Source organism: Fringilla coelebs (assembly GCF_963513975.1).
Source record: "Fringilla coelebs genome assembly, chromosome: 10".
Classification (NCBI taxonomy): domain Eukaryota; kingdom Metazoa; phylum Chordata; class Aves; order Passeriformes; family Fringillidae; genus Fringilla; species Fringilla coelebs.
In genome coordinates, this window is record NC_140036.1 from 17,787,674 (window position 1) to 17,808,806 (window position 21,133).

The window sequence follows — 21,133 nt, forward strand, 5'->3', positions numbered from 1 at the left end:
GCTCATGGGAAAAATTGTTACAAGAAAACGACTCAAATTATTAATCAAATAATTTTAAAATATGCCCAGCTTCCCCAATAAAATTAAAAGAAAAATGTTGCTGACCCGACCTATCCACTACATTGGTAGGTTCACCTGAGTGCTTCTGACTATGGATGTGCACATCAAGCATATTACTGGTGTCACTGAGGAAATTATTATTTCTGCATTTAAGCTTTATTACACTGTACTTTCAAACATCTGCGTGTTATAGTCTGGTGATCCCTCTTGACTTTGCAAGCCCTAAAGGCCCTGCTGGCAGGATGCCTCCACTAAGAGCAGATCTGCAATGTAAACGAGTTTGCCACTTCCATCAGTTCTATTGCTAAAAGCCTCCTCTGCTACCTCTGATTTATGTACTGGAAAATATCTGTAGTTCTCCCCAATATCCAACAGTTAAACTACATAAAATGCTGCCATCTTGTGTTTAGAGACAAACTAAACACGACCTTTTAAAAATCAAAAGGCAAAAGTAGGATCCACACTGTCAGCATCTTATGTTGAAGAAGATTGGAGTGAATGGATTATGGAAAAGCGGAAGCTTCACTTAATAATTTAGTTTTTAAAATCTCATCCTCAGAGCAAGTGCTGATCCCTCTTGCAGAGCCAAGGGGTGATTTCCCCAAGCTGATCTGGTGTCTGTTTAACCTACTTGAACCTTCCAGTCACTGGTGTGAGGGGTCACCATGGCAAAGTAAAAATAGCAGGAGTGGAGCAAGCAGAGATTGCCTGCATACTGAAAATGCTCTTCGTGTAAGAAAATGCTTCCGAGTATGGAGAACACTCAAGACATTAAACATCGCCACTATTGCAATTGACAGCTTGTGTATTCCCGTTGCGAAAAAGCACGGCTGCTTAGCTATTTGTAAACAACAACTGGAAATACTTATTCTGACTGTGCTGGGGCTGGACAGGTTTAGAAGGCCCCACACTGGGGTGGGCCAGGCCTTAAACTGATAGATATTTGGAAGAAATCCTTCCTGTGAGGGTTGTGAGGCTCTGGCACAGGCTGCCCAGAGCAGCTGTGGACGTGCCATCCCTGGAAGTATCCAAGGCCAGGTTGGATGGGGTTGGGAGCAACCTGGGCTGCCGGAAGCTGTCCCCGCTCAACGGAGGTTAATGTAATGTGATGAGCTTTAAGCTCCCAACCCGAATCTTCTGCGGCTCTGTGACTTGCAAAACTCCAAAGACTGAGGGAGCGGAATGGATCCTGACGGCTTTCTGGGACCTCCTCTGCTGCTCGAGGCGGTTTTGATGCCGGATCCGGGGATGTTGAGCTACCCGAGGATGCCCGCGCCCTTCCCAAGCACCCGCACCCTTGTGTGTCGCTGTCCCATTACAACCCCAGATATCATTCCGGAAGGAGCACGCTCAGCTGAGCCCGTGCATCCATAAGGCCGATAACCCTTCAGCGACACGCATGGTTCTACATTTAAATGAAATTTATTCCCTGTGCCCTCAGCGCCGTTCCTCGGTGCCGCCCAGCGCCGCCCCGCCCCCGACAGCCATTTCCGCGGCTCTCCCCGAGCGGGCCCCGGCCGTGCCCGGCTCTCCTCCCGGTGACGCGCTCCCTCCGCCCGCTCCCTGCCCCTCAGGGCTTTCCCCGCTCCCGCCCGCGCTCCCCAACATGGCGCTGGCGGCGGCCGAGCGGGGCCGCGGCTGCCTCGGGGCGCTGCGCCGGCTGTGAGTGCGGGCCGGGGGAGGCCCGGGCGGCCCCGAGCGCGGGCAGGGGCGGCCGGGCCGGGGGCAGCCGTGGGTGCGGGCCGGGGGCGGCCTGAGGAGCTGGGGGGAGCTGCCCATAGCGAGCACGGAGCAGGAGGGGAAGGGGCTCTGCGGGGCCTGAGGGCAGACACAGGAAGGCCGGGCTGCTCTGGGGGAAGGAGGAGCAAATAAACCCTCGTGGGCCTTGGGGAATGGCTGTGGCAGCTGCCGCGGGTGCCGTGAAGCTGCCCTCGGCCCCGGGGGTCGGTCCGCTGGGAGGGTGACCGTGACAGCTGTGTGTTCGATGTTTAAGACATGCACCGATTTCTCCTGTCAGTGTTACAACCGAGCTCTGCTTGTGTGGTGTCGAGGACGTCCCGTGTCTTTTTGTCCGATAACGCTTAAAGAATGCTGGACTTGATCCAAAATTCCGAAGTTGTTTTACATACTAATTAAAACAGTTCCAGGAGTTTGCTTTCACAGCCAGTCACTTCATGCCGTTATCTAATTTAGTTAGCGTTAATCATCTGAAGTTTAACTTTCCATTTCTAAAAGTCTCCATAGCTCACTCTTGCTCTTTCACATTGTTTTCTCTCGCACCTTTGCTCTACAAAAACAGCTTCTGTTGCCTTTTTAACCTTTTTTATTTTCTATTTGCTCATGTCTTCTTTCCCAAATACTTAATGAGTTGGCCTCTCTGTAATAAGTAAATGCTAATTGTTGGCTGTTCTGTCCACCAAAAAGAGGTTTTTTGCTTGTCTGTTTTAAGAAAACTCCTTGATTATTTCTGTTTGAATGCTACTAAAGAGCGCAGAGATAATTTTTATTGTGTCCAAGTGAAAGTATGTAGGGAGAGTATCAGAAGCTCCAGTGCTGTCCCTCTCTCACCTGAAAATAAAGTTAGCTCAGTTACCACTTCTTCATATGCACTTGTAACACTTCTATCCCTTTATAATTGCACAGGCAATGGAACCAAGTACGAATATTTGTGAAATGGGCCTCAACGATAGGTATGACATTTCACTTCTTTAGCTTAAATTGCTATGCAGTGTGGATGGTTTTAGAGTATTAGTTGCTGAAAGACCACTGGGTTTTTAAATAAATATTCAGTACCTTCACAATTTTTAAAAACAGGAACGTGTAGTTAATCTAACAGAAATCATTATTAATGTTTAAACAACATTTTGTATAATTTTATCTATTATATTTAGGTATATGGAAATTAATGAAAACTATTTATTTTTTGTGATGTTTTCCTCTGAGTCCCGTTCTGATACAAATGCAAAGTCTGTGAGAATTGTTTTATAGGCATAATGTATTTAAATAACATATGAAGGAGTGTAAAGGGATTTAGCAAGATTATTTAAACTCACTCTGTGGTCATGTTATCTAAAAAGTTATGTTTGGGAATTCAGAGATCTATTTTAACATTATTGTTCAGTTTTAAGCTATTTAGTTCTCACTGAGAAGACTCTCAGTGCTAGCCTTATACTTCCATCAAGCTGTAGTGACTGTCATGGCAAGTTTTAGAAGTTTCTAAGTCACTGATTAGAAAACCAAACCAATGAAAGTTGATACCTTTTTATTTCTTTGTCACTGTGTATCAAGGGGGAACAGTGCTCTTCATATGTGAATCACTTTTGTTGTGGGGGACACAACACAGCTTTGATTGTTTCCTAGTTAGTCCAGAAGGTACACAGCACAACTGTAAGCATCAGCTGTTACGTAGAAGTGGGCTTTTTTAGGGTTAGGATATATTTCTTGAATTCTAAAAAAGAAAAAAAAAATGGCTTAAGGATATTTCTGCATAAGGACTCTGAGTTAAGAATTCAAAGAGCAGCTTGAAAATGCTTTTGGGTGAAGCATGCTTTTTTTCGTTATTGAAGAAATGCATAAACTTTATAAATCATGTAAAAGAAACCAGAATTTTAAGGTTGCTTTGTTTCCAGGAATGTTTTTGTAGCTTGGTTTCTTAGTCTGCTTCATCCTTTCAAACAGGAGGTCACAGCATAGGGAAGATCCTTATTGCAAACCGAGGAGAAATCGCCTGCAGGGTGATGCGAACAGCCAAGAAAATGGGGGTGAAGTCTGTGGCAGTGTATAGTGAAGCAGACAGGAATTCCATGCACGTAGCAATGGTGAAGTATATTCATTAAATTTGTGGCTGATGTTTATTCATAACAGTATTTTTCATTGATAAGTTCCATGGGTAAAGCAGCTTTGGGTGCTGATGCAAAGTTGATTCTCACTGCTGTAGACCTACTGCCAAGTTTTCCTTGAATGGGTGGAAACTTTGCCTGGGCTCTGTCTCAACACCTGACAGCTTTACAGGAAATGCATTCAAGTTTCACTCTCAGACTCTGGACAGCCAGGGGTTAGAGAATGGACTGTGATTCTGGGGAAAATGTCAGAATTTGTTTTGCTCAGCTGAGCCATTAGGAAAGGCAGTGATTTAAACTACCGTCTGATAAGTGATATAATTAGCTCAGAAACTCATTTAAATTTGCTAGTAACCAGTCTCTGTTGTATGTATTTTTTGTAAAACAGGCAGATGAAGCATACTGCATTGGTCCACCACCCTCACAGCAGAGTTACTTGGCCATGGAGAAAATACTGCAGGTGGCCAAGGTCTCAGCAGCACAGGTAAGGAGATCAGGGTCTTACATTTTCTGTTACTTCCATATCTTTAGTTCTTTATTTTTGCTCATCTTGTTTTTCCTTAATGATCTATGAAATTTCTGAGTTTTCTAAGCTAAGCTGATACAAAAAACAGGCTGGTAACATTTTTTGTGTTTTAGGCTATTCATCCAGGTTATGGTTTCCTCTCAGAAAACACAGAGTTTGCAGAGCTATGTAAGCAGCAGGGAATCATCTTCATAGGTCCTCCTTCATCTGCTATCAGAGATATGGGTATTAAAAGGTATCTATTTCTGATTTGTTACTTGGTTATACAGTTTACAGCTTGGCAAAGCTGATTTTGTTAACAAATGACCAGTTGCTCTGTAATTTTTTTATTCTGTCAATTTGCATTGTATTTTTACAGTTTTCTTCAAAGGAATAAACTCCATGTTTATAGATTCATTTAGAGACATAAGCAGTCAAGATTGTTCAGTTATTGGGATTTTAGTAATTAAATTATTCTACTTTTCTAGAATTGAAGCATTGCAGTGTAGTATAGGTAAAGGTTCAGTAATCAGATTGGATGGGTCAAAAGAGCCCTGGAAAAGAAGCACCAAATCATCAGGGTTATTGTGGCTCATGTAAAATTATAAGTTTAGTTCATCACAGAGAATCTTATTCTTAGTTACTTAGATCAAAGAAAGACTTTAAAGCTATGAGGTGTAAATCAAGAATATGGAAATGAAGTTATTACTGACACAGGAACTGTATAATTGTAGTTAGAGAGAATTAACTTTATCACCTCATAATGTGCGAGTAAATTGCCTCAGTAATTTAACAAGCTTTGCATGCATTTTAGAAATTAGAGTTGTTATGCTTGAGTGTTTTATGTGTGGTGTGAATGTAGCCTGTGTAATGAAAAGTTTTGCCTTTGTACAACTCTAAATATTGTAGGATACAGTGTTTTAATTTCAAAGTGCTAAATTTTGGCATCTGTAATGTGGAAAAACCAGTCAAACTAAAGTGTAATCCTGCTAGGAGAAACAAAAATATTGGTTTGAAGCATGTCCAGTGCTGTGTAACCACCTATGCAAGTAGTCCTGTTGAGGTCTACTGTGGAACTATTTTCATGGAGAGAATTAACACTGGGAACATTAGACAGGTTGGAGCTTAAAGTAAGAAAAAAATATTTTTATCATTCTAAATATAAAACTGTTCTGTCAAAGCACTTCCAAAGCTATAATGTCTGCTGCTGGCGTTCCTGTTGTTGAAGGTTATCATGGAGAAGATCAGTCTGATGAGTGTCTAAAGGAACATGCCAGGAGAATTGGATACCCAGTAATGATTAAAGCTGTCCGTGGGGGTGGAGGAAAGGTAGGGAACTCCTCTGTTCATCATGTGCTGTAAAGTTACCATGGCTCAGGATCTGTAACTCAATATTCTAAAAGAAAACAAAAACTGGAAAAGTACTTTGTGTTAAAATTTATTAATGGCCAATCTAGCACTATGAAATCTCATTTCCCTTTGCTATGCTGAACAAAAGTAGCTGGAATAAACTGGAAGAGTTTTGTTTGTTTCAATGGATCTCCAGTAATTCATATGAGCAGAAAAGTTATGCTCTGGATTTATGCAAAATGAGATGACTTTAAACTGTTACTCTATGATAGCTTCTGTGACTTCCTTTGCTACCAGTTTTAAATGTTGCATAAGAAACGATTAGAAATACCATTTTGTGTCTAGATATTTTTGAATGAGTGGTGAACTCCCAGTCTAAATCAGATTTTGTTCTGAAATAAATGTCTATAAAATTGCGTATGGAAAATTTTAGTTATTTCCAAAATAGCTAGATTTCTTTTGTGAAAAATAAGTTTTTCTCTGCCAACCTTGGGAAATTTCTATAATATTTGAGGACAAAATTGAATTTTGTCCTCCCTCATATCAATGGAATGATAATATCTATTTTATACACTTCTTATGGCACTTTCAGTGGGACTTAGTAGGATTATCTTACTGGAAGCCGATACACAATTCTACTAAAGTTTATGAAAGAAAAAAAATGTTATTTTTAAGCTAATTTCTCACTCTATGTGTGCAGCAAGGTTTTTCATTGTGTGTTTTTAGCTATTTAGATAAGCTTTTTTATTTTAGGGCATGAGGATTGCTCATTCAGAAAAGGAGTTTCTGGACCAACTAGAATCAGCAAGGAGAGAAGCAAAGAAGTCTTTTAATGATGATGCAATGCTGATTGAGAAATTTGTAGATAATCCAAGGTGAGAGATAGATGCTTCAGTATAAACACTGTAATGTTTATTCTACCTAAATAAACATAAATAGCTTAGTTTAGTTAAATAAACATAGCTAGTTTAGTTGTAGGATTAAAATTGGTTTTGTATATCTGATTTGCATTATGAAAGTTGTTAATTTGGTTAAATTTTTTTACAATTTATTGAATTTCTTGTAGTGGCTTTGTTTTGAATGACAGGAATTAAAATGCTATTGCTTGGGAGGTGTGGCAGTGAGATTTCTAAAATTGATTTAGATCTAGGAAAAAAATCACTCTATAATATTGAAACTATAGACCTTAGTCAAGCTGTGATGGTGTTTCTGCTGCCATCAGGTGTCCCAAACCAGTTATTTAATCTTCTCTGCTTCGATGTTTCAAACAGAAGTGAGAGTATTTAGCTCACGCCTGGCCTGTGAAACTGAACCAATTTATTTTTTGTAAAGAATGTCTCACAGAGGGCTGTTTGACATCTTGTACTTTACATCTGTTCTTCCTTGAAGCATCACTATAGGGAAAACATCTATTCCAAAGAAATTGAGGGTCTGTTTATGCTGTCAAGTGGACATGAGAAAAATCTCATTGCTGGGGAATTTCTTTTGCCAGGATCAGGGGATTGTCAGAATGGTCATGTGTTTTTATTAGTTTTATGCATAGAATAAACTTCTGCCACCTAATAGTTGTCCTTTGAAATGGTATTTTGAAGTGAACAATGTTATTTCTGAGCCAGCACTGCTACTGTCTCTTGTGAATTGCTGCACAGAAAATTATGAGGGAAATAATCATCGAATTAATACTGAAGTGGTTTTACTTTTATCATAGTAACTAAGAAAGAAGTAGCAGCCTTCAGATAGATGTCATGCTTATCCTACTATCTATGAGATTTCAGTGCAGTAGTTATTAGGAATCCACTTTCATTTAGAAGATTGAATAAGTCTAAAACAGTAAAATCCTGCGTAATATCAGCCTCACTTTACATTTTTGGTATTTATTTAAGGACAGACACTTGAACTTATAAGAAACGCTACTGAAATGTACAAGTTTGAAGTCTGTTTGGAGCATTAAAATACATTAAAACATCTATTTTTATGGAGCAGGCATGTTGAAGTCCAGGTATTTGGTGACCAGCATGGCAATGCAGTGTATTTGTTTGAAAGAGACTGCAGTGTGCAAAGGAGGCATCAGAAAATCATTGAAGAGGCACCAGGGGTGAGTAGAAAATTGTTAATATTTTTTATGAACGGCCATGTTTTTATAGCAATTGCTATCCCCCACTGAATGTATGTAGTGGGTAATAATTTATTTGTAATTCTCAGACTCATTTTAGTTTTGCTACAGAAGATGTTCTAATTGATAAAAAACCTGCATTCTTTAGGAAAATGATTCTTAAAGAAGAATTATGTAGATTTCAAGTGTAATATAAATAAGGGTTTCACTGCAGTTGTTAATTCTGTTCAATATTCATGCATACCAGGTTTAATATCACCAAACTTAACAATAGCTTGTAATATTATTATTATTTACAGCCAGGAATCAGTCCAGAGGTTCGAAGGAGACTTGGAGAAGCTGCTGTCAAAGCAGCTAAAGCAGTGAATTACGTGGGAGCAGGTAAGCCTGGGGACGTGCAGCTTTTAACTTAGTCAGACTGTAAGTCTCAAGCAAATGGCATCTGGTTGTTTTCAAGTATGACAGACATCCCTCAGATTTTTGAGGTTTAAGCAAGTAATCATGTGGTTAATTCTGGTGTAATTACACATTTAAATTTGCATACCTGAACTCATGACCAGTGGCAGCTGAAGGATAGAAAGAAAAAATTTCAGGGCAGATAATTTGGTCAACTCAACTGTTGTTGGAAAGTGAGCATTATGAATTAGTAAATTTGAGCTGAGCAAGGAGAAAATAATTTTTCTTTTAGCACAGAAAGGGTAGTACTTTATATGCAAAGAGTAGTCTTTAAAAGAAAATCACAACTTACTTTAAAGTCCACACCATTTCCCAGATAAAAAATAACCTCCTGAAATTATTTGTAACTTTTTCTCACTGCTTTGTTCGGATATTTATTTTAAAAAAATTACATACCCTATGAATATTCAGAACACTTTCAAAGAGTCTTGATGCACTTTTAAAGTGCTAATGAAATGCAGCTCTTACTGTAGAGAATGGCTACTAAACAAAGGTTATGTAAATGTACAAGGAAACAACCCTTCTGTTTTCAGATCTCAATTTTGTGACCCTCTTTGATTATTTGTATAGAATTTAATATAGAAATTCAGTGTGTCTGATTTAGAAATAATAGTCTTGGCATAGTTGAATTAAGTGTCTTGGATGTCTTTTCCATAAATGGACACCTGAGATGCTCTTAGGTGAAGTGTCCTTTTGTTAAATACTTCAGGAACAGTTGAATTTATTATGGACTCCCAACATAATTTTTACTTCATGGAGATGAATACCAGGCTACAAGTAGAGCACCCAGTTACAGAGATGATCACTGGAACAGACCTGGTGGAATGGCAGCTCAGGGTGAGTGTTAATTGATTTTATTTGTAGAGTTCCTCCTGAGTGCTGTGTGACACTGCCTGTGAGAGGCCAGATGGGTTTCCAGATCCTCATCTCCTGCTCAGCTGTCAGGGTAGAGTTTCCTTTGCTCCACAGGAACATCTCACATTGCTGTATTGGATGTAGAGCATTGTGTAGGTGCTCTGAATTTCAACCAGGCCTCTCCCAGCTGTGTAAAGAGAAAACAGTTTTAAAATGTATTTAGAGACATTACAGTGTGGTAGATGGGAGGGAGTGAGGTCCTGATCTTTCCTTTGCTATGTTGTAAGGTTTCTAAAACTGTAATTGAAATGGATCTGTGGCCCAAAAATCATTCTTGCATCCGCCTGTAGGAGGAAAAAAATCTTCACAAAAACCTAGGTCTGGTGTTATACCAGTGTAGCCACATTATGAAATAGCTGTACAGTGGGGTGGACTGGAGCAGTGGATTTCCTCACTCAACCAATTTGCAGAGATTATTCACACGTTTGAGTGATCACAGGATGTTTTGGGTATTAGGCAACTTGAAATAAACCCCAATTCTGTTTGCATAAATCCAAATGTGAGGACGGAAGCTTAAGTATTGTGAGATTAAGGGTGGGGAAGTGTAATCAAAAAGAAAATTAAAATGGCAATGCTGATGCAAAAAGAAGGAGCATTTGTCTTCTTTATCTGGGCATGAAAATTGAGAATTGAATCCTGAGTTAGAGCAGGGATCAAACAACACTGGAAGAAAGAATGAAACAAGGTGGACAGGTTCAGTGGTCTTGGCACTGTTTTTCTCCTTGTGCTTTTTCAAATGGGCTTCCTGGTTGTTCATATTCAGAAGAAATATAGTTAGTATTTCATATATCAGCATTCCAGAATATTGATCCTGCATTAAAGAAAAAACCTCTTGTTTTCAGGTTGCAGCAGGAGAGAAGATTCCTCTAATGCAGGAAGAGATCCTGCTCCAGGGCCATGCATTTGAAGCTAGAATATATGCTGAAGACCCTAATAATAACTTTATGCCAGGAGCTGGGCCCCTGTTGCACTTATCCACCCCCCCAGCAGATCATTCCACCAGGATAGAGACCGGAGTCAGGCAAGGTAAAACTGAAGGCAGTGATGGAAGAAGAAATAATTAACATCAAGAACTTATCTTTGTAAGCATTTCCCTCTTTGGCCTAAATAAATTTGCCTAAAAAGTGTTGTTATAAAGACAAATCCCTACAGAATTATTCTTCCTTATGATTTTCCATGTACTTTTGGTCAATCACTGAATATTTTATTTGCCTCTTCTTTACCTGTACCCAAATTAATGTCCCCTGGCTCATGGTGGTGATATTCTCCTCACCATTTAGCAATCTTGCATTCTGATTGCAATAAAGAAAATTGAATTTGAGTCATGTTACCTCTACAAAAATTTATGAAAAGTCTGTGCTGAAATTGTCCTTAAAATTGAAATGCCAGGCCACATCATGTCCTCAAACAACTTTAATCTTGAAAGAAATGTGGCCATGAATTGTGCCCAAGTTGGATGCCATGTGTCTAGTAATTTGCATTACCTTTCATAAACTTTCATACCTTTGCATTAACTTTCATAAATTCCTGGTTGCATGTTACATCATTTTTGCTTTATTGCCACTTTTCAGGGGATGAGGTTTCTGTGCATTATGACCCCATGATTGCCAAACTGGTTGTTTGGGCTGAGGACCGGCAGGCAGCGCTCAGAAAGCTGCGCTACAGTTTGCGCCAGTACAACGTAAGTGGGAGGAACCCAGTGTGATACCACAGCTTGAGCCATCAAAGCATGCAGAAAATACTGCAGTAAAACAAAAGTGGTTTCCAAAAGGGAGTCTGCATTGCTACTGCATTTCAAATTCATTTTGCAAAAGCTGTATTTTTTCCTAATTTGCAAACTGTTTTCGTTGGTGGAGTGAGTAAAAGTAAGTGTGCAGCCCAGTTTTACACGTAGATTTTTAGGTTTCTGATGTCTTCAGTTTGAATATTCACCTGGGACATTGTAGAAGGGTAAGGCTAAACAATATTTTTAATTGTAGTGTGAGCTTTCTCAGACTTAAAGGATTTCTTTAGTGGAATTTGTGTCACACCATGTTTGCTTGTAATTTTTAATTTATAAACAGAATTAAATTTTTAGACCATAAGTGTGGTAAAAAAATATGCTGACAGTTCTTCTTAAGAAACATTCCATTTTTCCCTACGAAAACCACAGGTGGTATAACTGTTTTCAAAAGCAGAATTCTGAAGGTTTGGCTTGAGGTGAGACTGAATATTACTTGTGCAGAAATAATTTACACTTTTAAATCAACAACATGAACATCACGTTCATGTGCCTGAGGTAGTGAAAAGTGATGGGCCCATTTTTGTTTTAGCTAAAAATGAAATTTATTGCAAGAGAAAAAGATAAATGAATTTTCTTGGTTTTTCCAGAATTTTTTCAGCAGTTCTGTCAGTAAATGTTGACAGCATAGTATTGTTAATAGTTTCAATGATTTCTCTAAAATAATAATGTTGTTTCACTAGGTATTTTGCACTATAGGAAATGGATAGTATCTAGTAAACTTGTAGAAGTCCCTGTTCCTACTTTTTACTATTAAAAGATCAAATATGGGATACTGAAACTATTGTAACTCATTTTTAATAAGAAGCTCTTGTTAAGTTAGGAATGCTCTTCTAAATACTCAGAGCTCAATTTTCCGAGAGTAGGTTTTTTCTGAAGCTACCTCCAGTTACTGTTTCTTGGAAACTTTGCTCAACTTCACAGTGGAAAAAGGCAACATTTAGAAAACAGAGTGCTTTGGAGAAAGCAGCTTTTGGGTTTTTGGGTTTTGTTTTGGTTTTCTGTCTTTTTACAGTTAGTGGTTTAATTGATAATAAAACAGACCAGTTGAATGAATTACATTTTACTGGTAAACTTTTTGAGCAGAAAGCTGTGTATTCATAACTCAATTTGGCAATATGCTTCTATTCCGTTTCTTTACAGATTGTTGGATTAAGCACTAATATTGATTTCTTACTGAGCCTGTCAGGACACCCACAGTTTGAGGCTGGAAATGTGCACACTAATTTCATTCCTCAACACCATGATGAACTATTTCCAGCCAAAAAGGCAACTCCACATGAAGTTATGTGTCAGGCAGCTCTAGGGCTCATACTGAAAGAGAAGATGCTGACAGATGCTTTCAGAGATCAGTCAGATGGTAAGGATCATTGTTTGTATTGTTTTAAGAGTTCATGTGCAGTTAGTTAATTTGGATGTTCTTTCTTTGCCCTACTTTGTGCCTGCTCAGGGCCTTGCCTTCTGGCGTCTCCCAGATATTTGCACACAGGGCAGACTATAACTTTTGTTAAGGATCAGATAGGGAATGTGTCACCACTGTAATGTCCAGGGCACTTCCCAAAGTCCTTCAGACAGGCACTGTCTGAAAGACCTTGGGATTCATGGTCAGTGACACTGTGAGCTCTTTGCTCTTGACAAGCACAAGCTTATCAAGCTTACCTTCTGCCTCTGTTACTCCTACACTTTGCCAAGGTCTTCAGACAAAATTACCTCTGCTCTGAATGGGAGAAACAGTGGGGATTTAATGGAACCTTCACCTAAAGGTTAATCAGGACCTGCTGTGGTGTAGTTGAATTCTGATGCTCTCTAGTCCTGTTCAGGGATGTGTTAATGGAAAACAGCCAGTGGCCTTCTTAGTGTCATGTTTTCTGTAGGTCACACAGCGTCAATTTATTCAGTGTTGGAGATCAAGGAATTGTCACTCTCCCTGACTACAGTAGTTCCCCAGTCTTTTCTGTGCAATATAAATACATGAATATGAAGGTAGTAAGAGTAGGACAATGATTTTAAGGCCTAAGTTTCTAAGTATTGTGTTTTGCTGAGTAGAATGAAAAATGACATATCTGTGTATTTTGTGTTTTAGATAAATTCTCACCATTTGCATCCAGCACTGGTAGAAGAATAAATATATGTTACACTAGAAAACTGTCTCTGCTGGATGGGGAAAAGAGTAAGTTAATAAAGAAGTATGTGGAGGGAAGGGAGGTACTTGATGGGTGAAGTTATTTTAACTGGTGCTTGAAAATTCAGGCTAAGAAACAGCATAGAATCAGTATGAGTTGTATGCAGTGTAAGCTGGGAATTCACAGAATTGTTTGTTTAATCCACACTGTTAGATCATGAGCACATGTAAACCAAATTGAAATGACTACTAATTCATGTTCATCATTTAAATGAATGAGGTTGAGATTTTAAAAAGAGTGCAATTTACTTTTTTTGAACTTTTTTGTTGTGAAAGGAGTACTTCCTCCCCTCACAAACTCGTTTTCTGTCCTGATAATACAGATTTTAGATACATGATTTCAGATGTTCATCTTTGAAAGAAAAATTGTCTGGAATTCAGTAGGAATTCTGCAGTGTGTAGTAAGCTAATCTGAAAATACTTGTTCTTATCTTAGTGTTGGTAGGCCTCATTTTTATCAAGAAAACCTTGATAGAGTTTATATGTCATCATTCTCTAGATACTCCAATTAAATCTAATCACACATGCATGTTTTGTTTTATTGAACAGTTGTGGATGTAGCTGTAACTTACAATCAAGATGGGTCATACAAAATGCAGGTACAAGTACAATTTTTTCAGATACTTCATTAGATAAAAGAATTCCTTTCTTGTAGATTTCTCTTAGTATTAATTGTTACTAAAGTTGCTTGATTACAGATGCAAGATTCTATTTTTAGTTTGCTTGTATTCATTGCTATATACTGTTACTTTGACCTGAAATTATCTGTGCTAGATGCTAGATTGGCATGGAAGATATATTAAAATGTTTCTGACAAGGCTAAAAGAAGTGTTTGTGTTTTCAGTATTTAAAGGTCTTATTTTTTGTTTTCCTTGTTAAATTTGTCTGTTTAAAACCTGAGTAGTTAGATTTAAATCTGCATTTAAAAAGACTTCTTTTTCACAAGACTCCTGCTCTATTCTGTGCAAGAGAATGGATCTCCTGTGGGATAAATAAAAGCTTTCTAAAGCATTGTCTGCAAGATAACATTTTATTTTGAAGATGGAAATTGGAGAGTGATTACCAGATGAGCTGAGGGATCTTCTGGTTAGATAATTGAATGATACCCCCTAGAATTGGCTTCTTTGTCCATGCTATAGAGCTCCTGTAGTAAACAGCTCAAGATGCCTTAGCAATAGATAATTTTGTGTGTGCACATGTGAGTCTCCAGTTGTGGGCTGAAGGGGGTTGTGTTTGGCTGGGTGTTCAGTGTTCCTTCTGGCATCCCCCGTAGTTGAATGTCTTGGTCTCTCGGATTTGGCATCCAGAATGGATGAATACTCAAGAATGCCATCTCTATTTCTTGTTTTAATAGTCAGACTAGGGGAATTAGGAGAATAAGTATTTATGGACTGCTTAGACTGTATAGAGATGAGTGTACTAGAAAAATAGTGATAAGATTATTGTGCTTTCAAGGGTATATCCTGATAACTCAAACCTTTACTTCTACTGATATGAAGAATGAGATAACCCACATCCCTCCTGTAATACTTGGGTTATTTTGAGTGTATTGATTATCTGTGTTATGCTTGAGAGCTTTTACACCTGTGCCTTATATCAGAAGTGACATCAGCATCAATGAAAAGAGGCTAGAAGGGATGTAGGGACCATTTGTGGAGGGAAGTGTAGCTGGGGGGAATGCAGACTCCTAGGGATAGAAAGAAGGAAGAATGGGGGTTGACAAGGAAGTGGAGAGCAGCTGGAGATAAGAGATGTGAAGACATAACTGGGGGCTTATTATGAGGAGGACAGTGCCTCTGGAGTGCTGCAGAACCTGTCCTGAGACAAAGCCACCAGAGCAGGTGGCTGGGCCTAGAACTGGCAGGCACTCAGTGCTCAAGCAAATGATTCTCTGTTCAGGGATCAGTGTCAGATCACCAGGATCCTTTCAATGCATGTTTTCAGTGGAAGAATAATTTGCAACTATGTAAATGAAGACTTGAGTTTTATTTCTACTTGTACCATCTTGAAAGAACAGCAAGTCTCTGATTCTGTGCTCAGTGATGGCAGACTTGGAAGTAAACATATGAGTGAAATATAATGTATTTACCTTTGTGTTCTTACAGTCTTTGTGTGCTGCAGTTGTAGGACAGGTGCAGCTTCCACTGAATGAGAGAGTGGGAAGGGATATTCATAAATAAACGACCTCTCTGTTTGGTCTTTCTTTTGCAGTTTTGGTGTCTCGTTGGCACTGTTTCCATTACTGCTCTGTTCCTTTGTAGGTTTACTGAATATGTTGTAGTTCTTGTCCTGCAAGCTTCCAAGACAGAGGAAGTCACCTCTCTTTTGGAAAACATTGTGGAATATGTCAGCTGAATACTATGAATTCCTCAGTTTGAAGAAAGTCAAGATGCTAGGACAAGTTAAAAATACTGGATTTTAATAGCATCACTAAACTAAATATTCTGGGGGGTTTTTTGTTTTGTCTTGAGAGATAGCATATCCTTGTTTAACATAAAAATTGTCCTGAGTGAATATATTAGATAATTTGCTGAGCTGTTTTTATTGGATACAGAACAGTCTCTTAACTGAAAAATAAAAGATACATAAGGTTTAAAAATGTTTGGTTTTTTTTTAGTTGCAGAGTTGCCTATGCAGAATCATAGGTTATGAGGGTACAAATACAATCTTTTGATTTATTGCTCATGAAGGGTTAACCTTTGTCCTTATAAAAGCATTTAACTTTCAGATTCAAGATAAAACATTCCTGATTTCTGGAGAGATCTTGAAAGAAGGCGATTCACTTTACTTGAGGTCTTCAGTAAATGGAACAGTGTCTAAGTCCAAGTTGGTCATTTTGGACAACACCATTTATCTGTTCTTCCCGGTAACGTTCCTTTCTTTACTATCACAAATTTAAAATTTTGGAAGTTTATCCATATAAATGAACAATATAAATTGCAATAGAATGTGAAAGAGAACAACAATTTCAGTTTCTTACTTTGACCTATCAAATTTTGATACTTGTTGGATTATTGTTCTAATTAGAAAGTCATTGCTTGTGGTGAGTGAGAAAACGAATTACTTTTAGAAAGTTAAAATACAGCTGGTGAGGAAATGATGGTTTGGAGATGATGGTTTAGGAGGGGGGAACACAAAATACCGAATTTGTCAGGTATTAAATTTGTCACAGAACAGTAGTAAGTGCTTCAAACTGACAAAGGTCTTGTAACAGACCTGAATGTAACTGAAAGGTCCTGTAATTGGTGTTGTAATTTCAGTTACAATTTTTAAATTATATGACAAGAAATAAATCAATACTGGTCTGAGGAAGGATATCTTCAGCTAATATTAAAATATGCAATTATGAGTTACCATGGCATAATATGTATTGCATATATGCAAGTGACATTTGAAAGAAGAGGTGCTTTAACTGCATTATTAGGCTGTAATTTTTTTATTTATAGTTAAAACATTGCAAGGCCTTAAAGTAACTCAATGTAATCTAAATAAATAAATTATTATTTATTAGTTTCAGTAATTAACTTCTAGCTCTGAGCCCCTTAAGACTTTCAGGAGAATGCAGCAAAAACTTTGTTGCTCCAGTGATGAGGACAAAATAACCTCATGCTGGAATGGCAAAGCTCAGTTGTCCTGTGGTATCAGAGTGGAGTCTGGGGTGAGAGAGAAGAAATCATTAGAAGAATAAAAATAGAGAAGAATTACTTTAGGGCATGGAAAGGATGTGGAGGGTAATGAGGCTTTGAGAGACTCTGGGAAGCAACTCTGAGAGGACTTAAGGAATTTTGAGTAACAGTGAGAATTTTTGACTAAACTTAGCACTGAATTAATTTTACTGTAAATGGGGAAGCAATCATTGGCAGTGGCTGGCAATGAAGATGCCACCATGTCTCCTGCTTGTTGCAGCAACCTGCCTGCTCCTGTGCAAACAGCCTTTATGCATATTCCAAACCTTCTGCACTGCTGATGCAGGAACACGGAAGGTACAAATATGGGCTCTGGAGAAAGATCCACATGGAGCTGCTGTGTCACAGGGGTTTTTCCTTCCTTGCTGGTCCTTCCAGCAGCTGTGTGACTTCTAGGCCTCAGGCACTGGCAAAGCAGTGACCATCACAGTCCTAGTGCAGCCCTGACCTCAGGGTCTGCCACCCTCAGAGCTGACTGCTTTGCCTAAGGCTGCATGTGTTCTTTCCCTCTGTCAGCCCATCTACTGGTGCTGTTATCTCATTTTGTTAACTCACCTGTCCTGGATTTTCTTTTTGTAGGAAGGCAGTGCTCAGATTGGCCTCCCTGTGCCCAAATATTTGTCTGCAGTGAGTTCAGGGGCAGAACAAAGTGGAGCTGTGGCACCCATGACAGGCACAGTAGAAAAGGTAATTATAACAACACGGGTGGGACTTGAATTCTCCAATATATTCAAATTTACTCTGCCAGAAATAGTGCTTCTGTGCTGCCAGGAAAGAACTGGGGCCAGTAATGCAGTGTTGTGTGGCTTCTGACTGGAAAAAGCTTTGTTTACTCTGAGTTTTCAGCAGCCACCCATGGCTTTTTAAGGCTTCCATTCTTTCTCTAGAGCTCTGGAAGATCTGGACTAATGCTACTGCTTAACTAATTTTTTCTTCATCTTAATTACTTCCCAAGTCAAAGCTCCCTGAAGTGCTATGGGCTGTTTGATTCATTTAGTCTAACACTAGAGTGAGATTCACTTGCAAAAGAAGAAATACTCAGAAATGCCTCTTTTGTTAAGCTGTGAATTGATTTAATTTTCTTTAGCTCAGCAAGGCTTCTGCATTCTCTGTACAGTGACAAAGTTTCAACAGAAAGAGATTTTCTGGAGAGTTTAGTGGTTGAAAGATTCAGCCACTAATAAAAAGGCATAGAGGATGGAGTACATGGAACATGGATATCTGACATCCTGAATGAACACTCCAAGTCAGAGTAATTGTTGAAAAATGAGGTGGCTCCTGCCATCTTCTATCTGGATGTTATTTTAAAGACTTTAGGGACTGGTTCCAGGAAAAGGCCTTGCACTTTCCTCAAAATAGAATTACTGAAGCCCAGAAAGAGTAGACTATACCTCATCTCTTCAAGTGTTTCTTCTTTGATAAGTAGATGGCTTCCTGGTCCTCCTGTCATTTGGTACTGACCCTCTTTCTGTAGGCTCTCTGCCTTCCCTTGAGGAGATCTAGCTAGACCTGTTCCCTATCTAAAGAACTCAAATACCCAGACCAACAAAAATAAATAATATGTGGCTGTTTTGCAAAGCCTCCCACCCTCTGTGCATTGTGTTAGTCAAGATCCAGCTGATTTTGAATTGTACAGGCATAAACGATTTTCCCCCCAATTTTCTCCTGAACTGCAGGTGTTTGTGAAGGCAGGGGATAAGGTTCAGATTGGAGACCCTCTAATGGTTATGATAGCTATGAAAATGGAGGTAAGTGACATATAAAGGTTTTAATTATTGAGGAAATAAACATCTGCTCAAAATTTAATTATTTTTGGTTGCATTATTGAAGTTCAGTGTGGAGTACAGCTTGCAGCTGTCAGTATCACTTCATCTGCTGTAACATCAGTGTTGTGTCTGACTGGATTTCAGAGGATTATATTTGCTGTTATTTTACTAACAAATGATTATTATATAATCCATGGTATTCTGCAGCTGTTTTAGCATTCATTTGGGTGGTGGTGTCAGGCCTTCTGTCCCCTCCTCTTCTTTCACTTTTCTTGCACAAAACTGTCTTGATGTGTCTCTTGGTCTCTGGTTGTGATCCAGGCACATGGATGTCTGCAGTTACTTCAAACAGAGATTTAGCTAATGGAGATGTAAATATGCACAGGATTCTTCTTGTGTATAATCCTATTATTATTATTATCATCATCATCATCATAATGTTTACATAAATTTTTATGATGAGCACACTAAAGATTACATGTAATTATTCACTCAGCATTCAGAGGACTGAATTTTGCCTTGTCATAGTGCTTGACTGTGGCTCAGATTGCTTGAATTAGTTCCTGTAGCCTGAACTGGTTTGGTTGAACTATTAGTTTAAAATAAACCTCAGTTTGTTGCAGCCTAACTAACATTGTTGAGAAAATCTGCCTTTCTCTTATCATGTTCTTTTCTTAATTACACTCAAATTCTAAAAAATAAAACTGTGTGCACTAAAAAACCAACATGCAAACTTCTTTGCAGTTGGATGCTAAATGTGTTAGTGCCTCTTCAACTGATATCCAGATTGACATTATCTGAATTATTTTTTAAAGTGCTATTGAAATACAAAATGTAAAATTTAAAAAGCAAATTATTATTTAGAGGGTCCTTAGATGTGAGGATTTAATATCTGATCTTAAATGTTTTGATGCTAGACTAATCCTATGTAGAAAACTACTAAAAGGCAAAGCTACAATATCAAACTGACCTGGTACAATGACAAGCAGACCAGTTGGGGGTTGGTGTGTAAGCATGCTGTTCCTTTACTGTCATTAGTAGCTGTATTTGTGTTTCATCTGAATTTTGCCAAATATCTGCCCACTAAAGACCCCTCTTGGCCAGAAAACAGAATTATCTTTAGTAAATTTACAGATTTCTCTCAAGGGAACAAATCTGCTCTCTGATTAACATTTTGGATTAATACTGTGTTATTTCTGTTTGGTATTTATTACAACAGCAGAAAGTACTAGTGAGGTAAAATAAATCAGCTGTTCATACTGCTGATCATTCATATGATGATGATAATTCATATAAATGTATTATATAGCATTTTTCTCCCCAGTATACTTATCAAATATTCATGAGAAAATAAATCTCAAAAATGGACTAGGAATATTTAAAAGAAGGTTTAAAATAAAATATGTCAGCGGAAGGAATTAAGCATGTTCAGTTTTAAATGGACCAAGCAGTAATGCTGGCATTTGCTGGAGAGAGAGGGAGGGGAGGGAACCCCTGAGTTGTCTGCTGTTCACTCTGGCTGTGTTTCTGTGCAGCACACCATAAGGGCTCCCAAGGCAGGAGTGATTAAAAAGGTCAATTTCCAAGAAGGTGCCCAGGCCAACAGGCATGCTCCACTCGTTGAATTCGAGGATGAAGAGGCAGAGTCAAAATAAAATTCAAGGAAGGTGCATTTTATTTTTTCTATTTTGCTGATTTTCTCCTGGAAGAAGATTTCTTCATATTTTCAGCAAACTGTTTTGTATGACTGGGGGATTGTTTTCCTCTGCACTTCCTGCATAGTTTGACTGTAAATTATGCTGTCTTCACCAAAATTTGGGTATCACTATACTGTAATTGTATTTATAACTTGTGGACCTATGTGATTGTTGTCCAGTGGTTGTTTGCCTTAGGAAAGGACTGGAAGAAGATGTGAAACTCTGAAAGGATCAGAGAGGTTAATAAGGACTATAAGGTACAGACAGGTTGGGTTCTTCTTATTCACAGCTGCCTTTTTTCCCTTAAATATGCGAGGATTGATTTGAAGGAAATCTGAAGTACAGTTTTTCAATTTTCTGGCAAAATTCCTGTTTCTATCTTATGTTTTTGCCTTAATAGGGAATTTAGGATTGTTCCTTAGCCCAGAATCCCTCTCAGTCATTTCTGGTGCATCTGTTTTTCCTGTTTACCTCAATGAGTTGTGAAAATTTGCATTTCAAAAATTATTTTAATATACCTCAAAATATGTGATGCAAAGCATTTTTTAGATACATCTGCTACACTTTAATCAAACAACAAACAACTTTAATCAAAGTTAAAATGTAACTGCTTTCAAAAAATACCATTTTAACTTTAAACATGAAGTAGTAACATAGAAATATAAGCTTATTTAATACTTAGTGTGCCAAAATACAATACTGACTTCAAAATCTTCATTACTGTTACCATATTGTTCATGTTCTAGTGTAATTCTTATTGGCTAGAATAAAGTACACCACAGTC

The 21,133-nt window shown here is 38.4% G+C and overlaps 1 protein-coding gene across 1 annotated transcript; it reads left to right on the top strand.

The window, feature by feature from the left end:
* The first annotated feature begins 1,569 nt into the window (after window positions 1-1,569).
* MCCC1 (methylcrotonyl-CoA carboxylase subunit 1) lies at window positions 1,570-20,854 on the top strand. Its single transcript, XM_084212379.1, has 19 exons — window positions 1,570-1,722; window positions 2,704-2,750; window positions 3,739-3,878; window positions 4,288-4,383; window positions 4,539-4,660; window positions 5,586-5,733; window positions 6,508-6,629; window positions 7,738-7,849; window positions 8,167-8,248; window positions 9,033-9,160; window positions 10,081-10,264; window positions 10,810-10,919; window positions 12,162-12,378; window positions 13,102-13,188; window positions 13,750-13,799; window positions 15,929-16,066; window positions 17,466-17,573; window positions 18,563-18,634; window positions 20,188-20,854. Exons 1-19 carry the CDS (start codon window positions 1,667-1,669, stop codon window positions 20,305-20,307), a joined length of 2,139 nt encoding a protein of 712 aa, XP_084068505.1. The 5' UTR covers window positions 1,570-1,666; the 3' UTR covers window positions 20,308-20,854.
* Window positions 20,855-21,133: the final 279 nt, after the last annotated feature.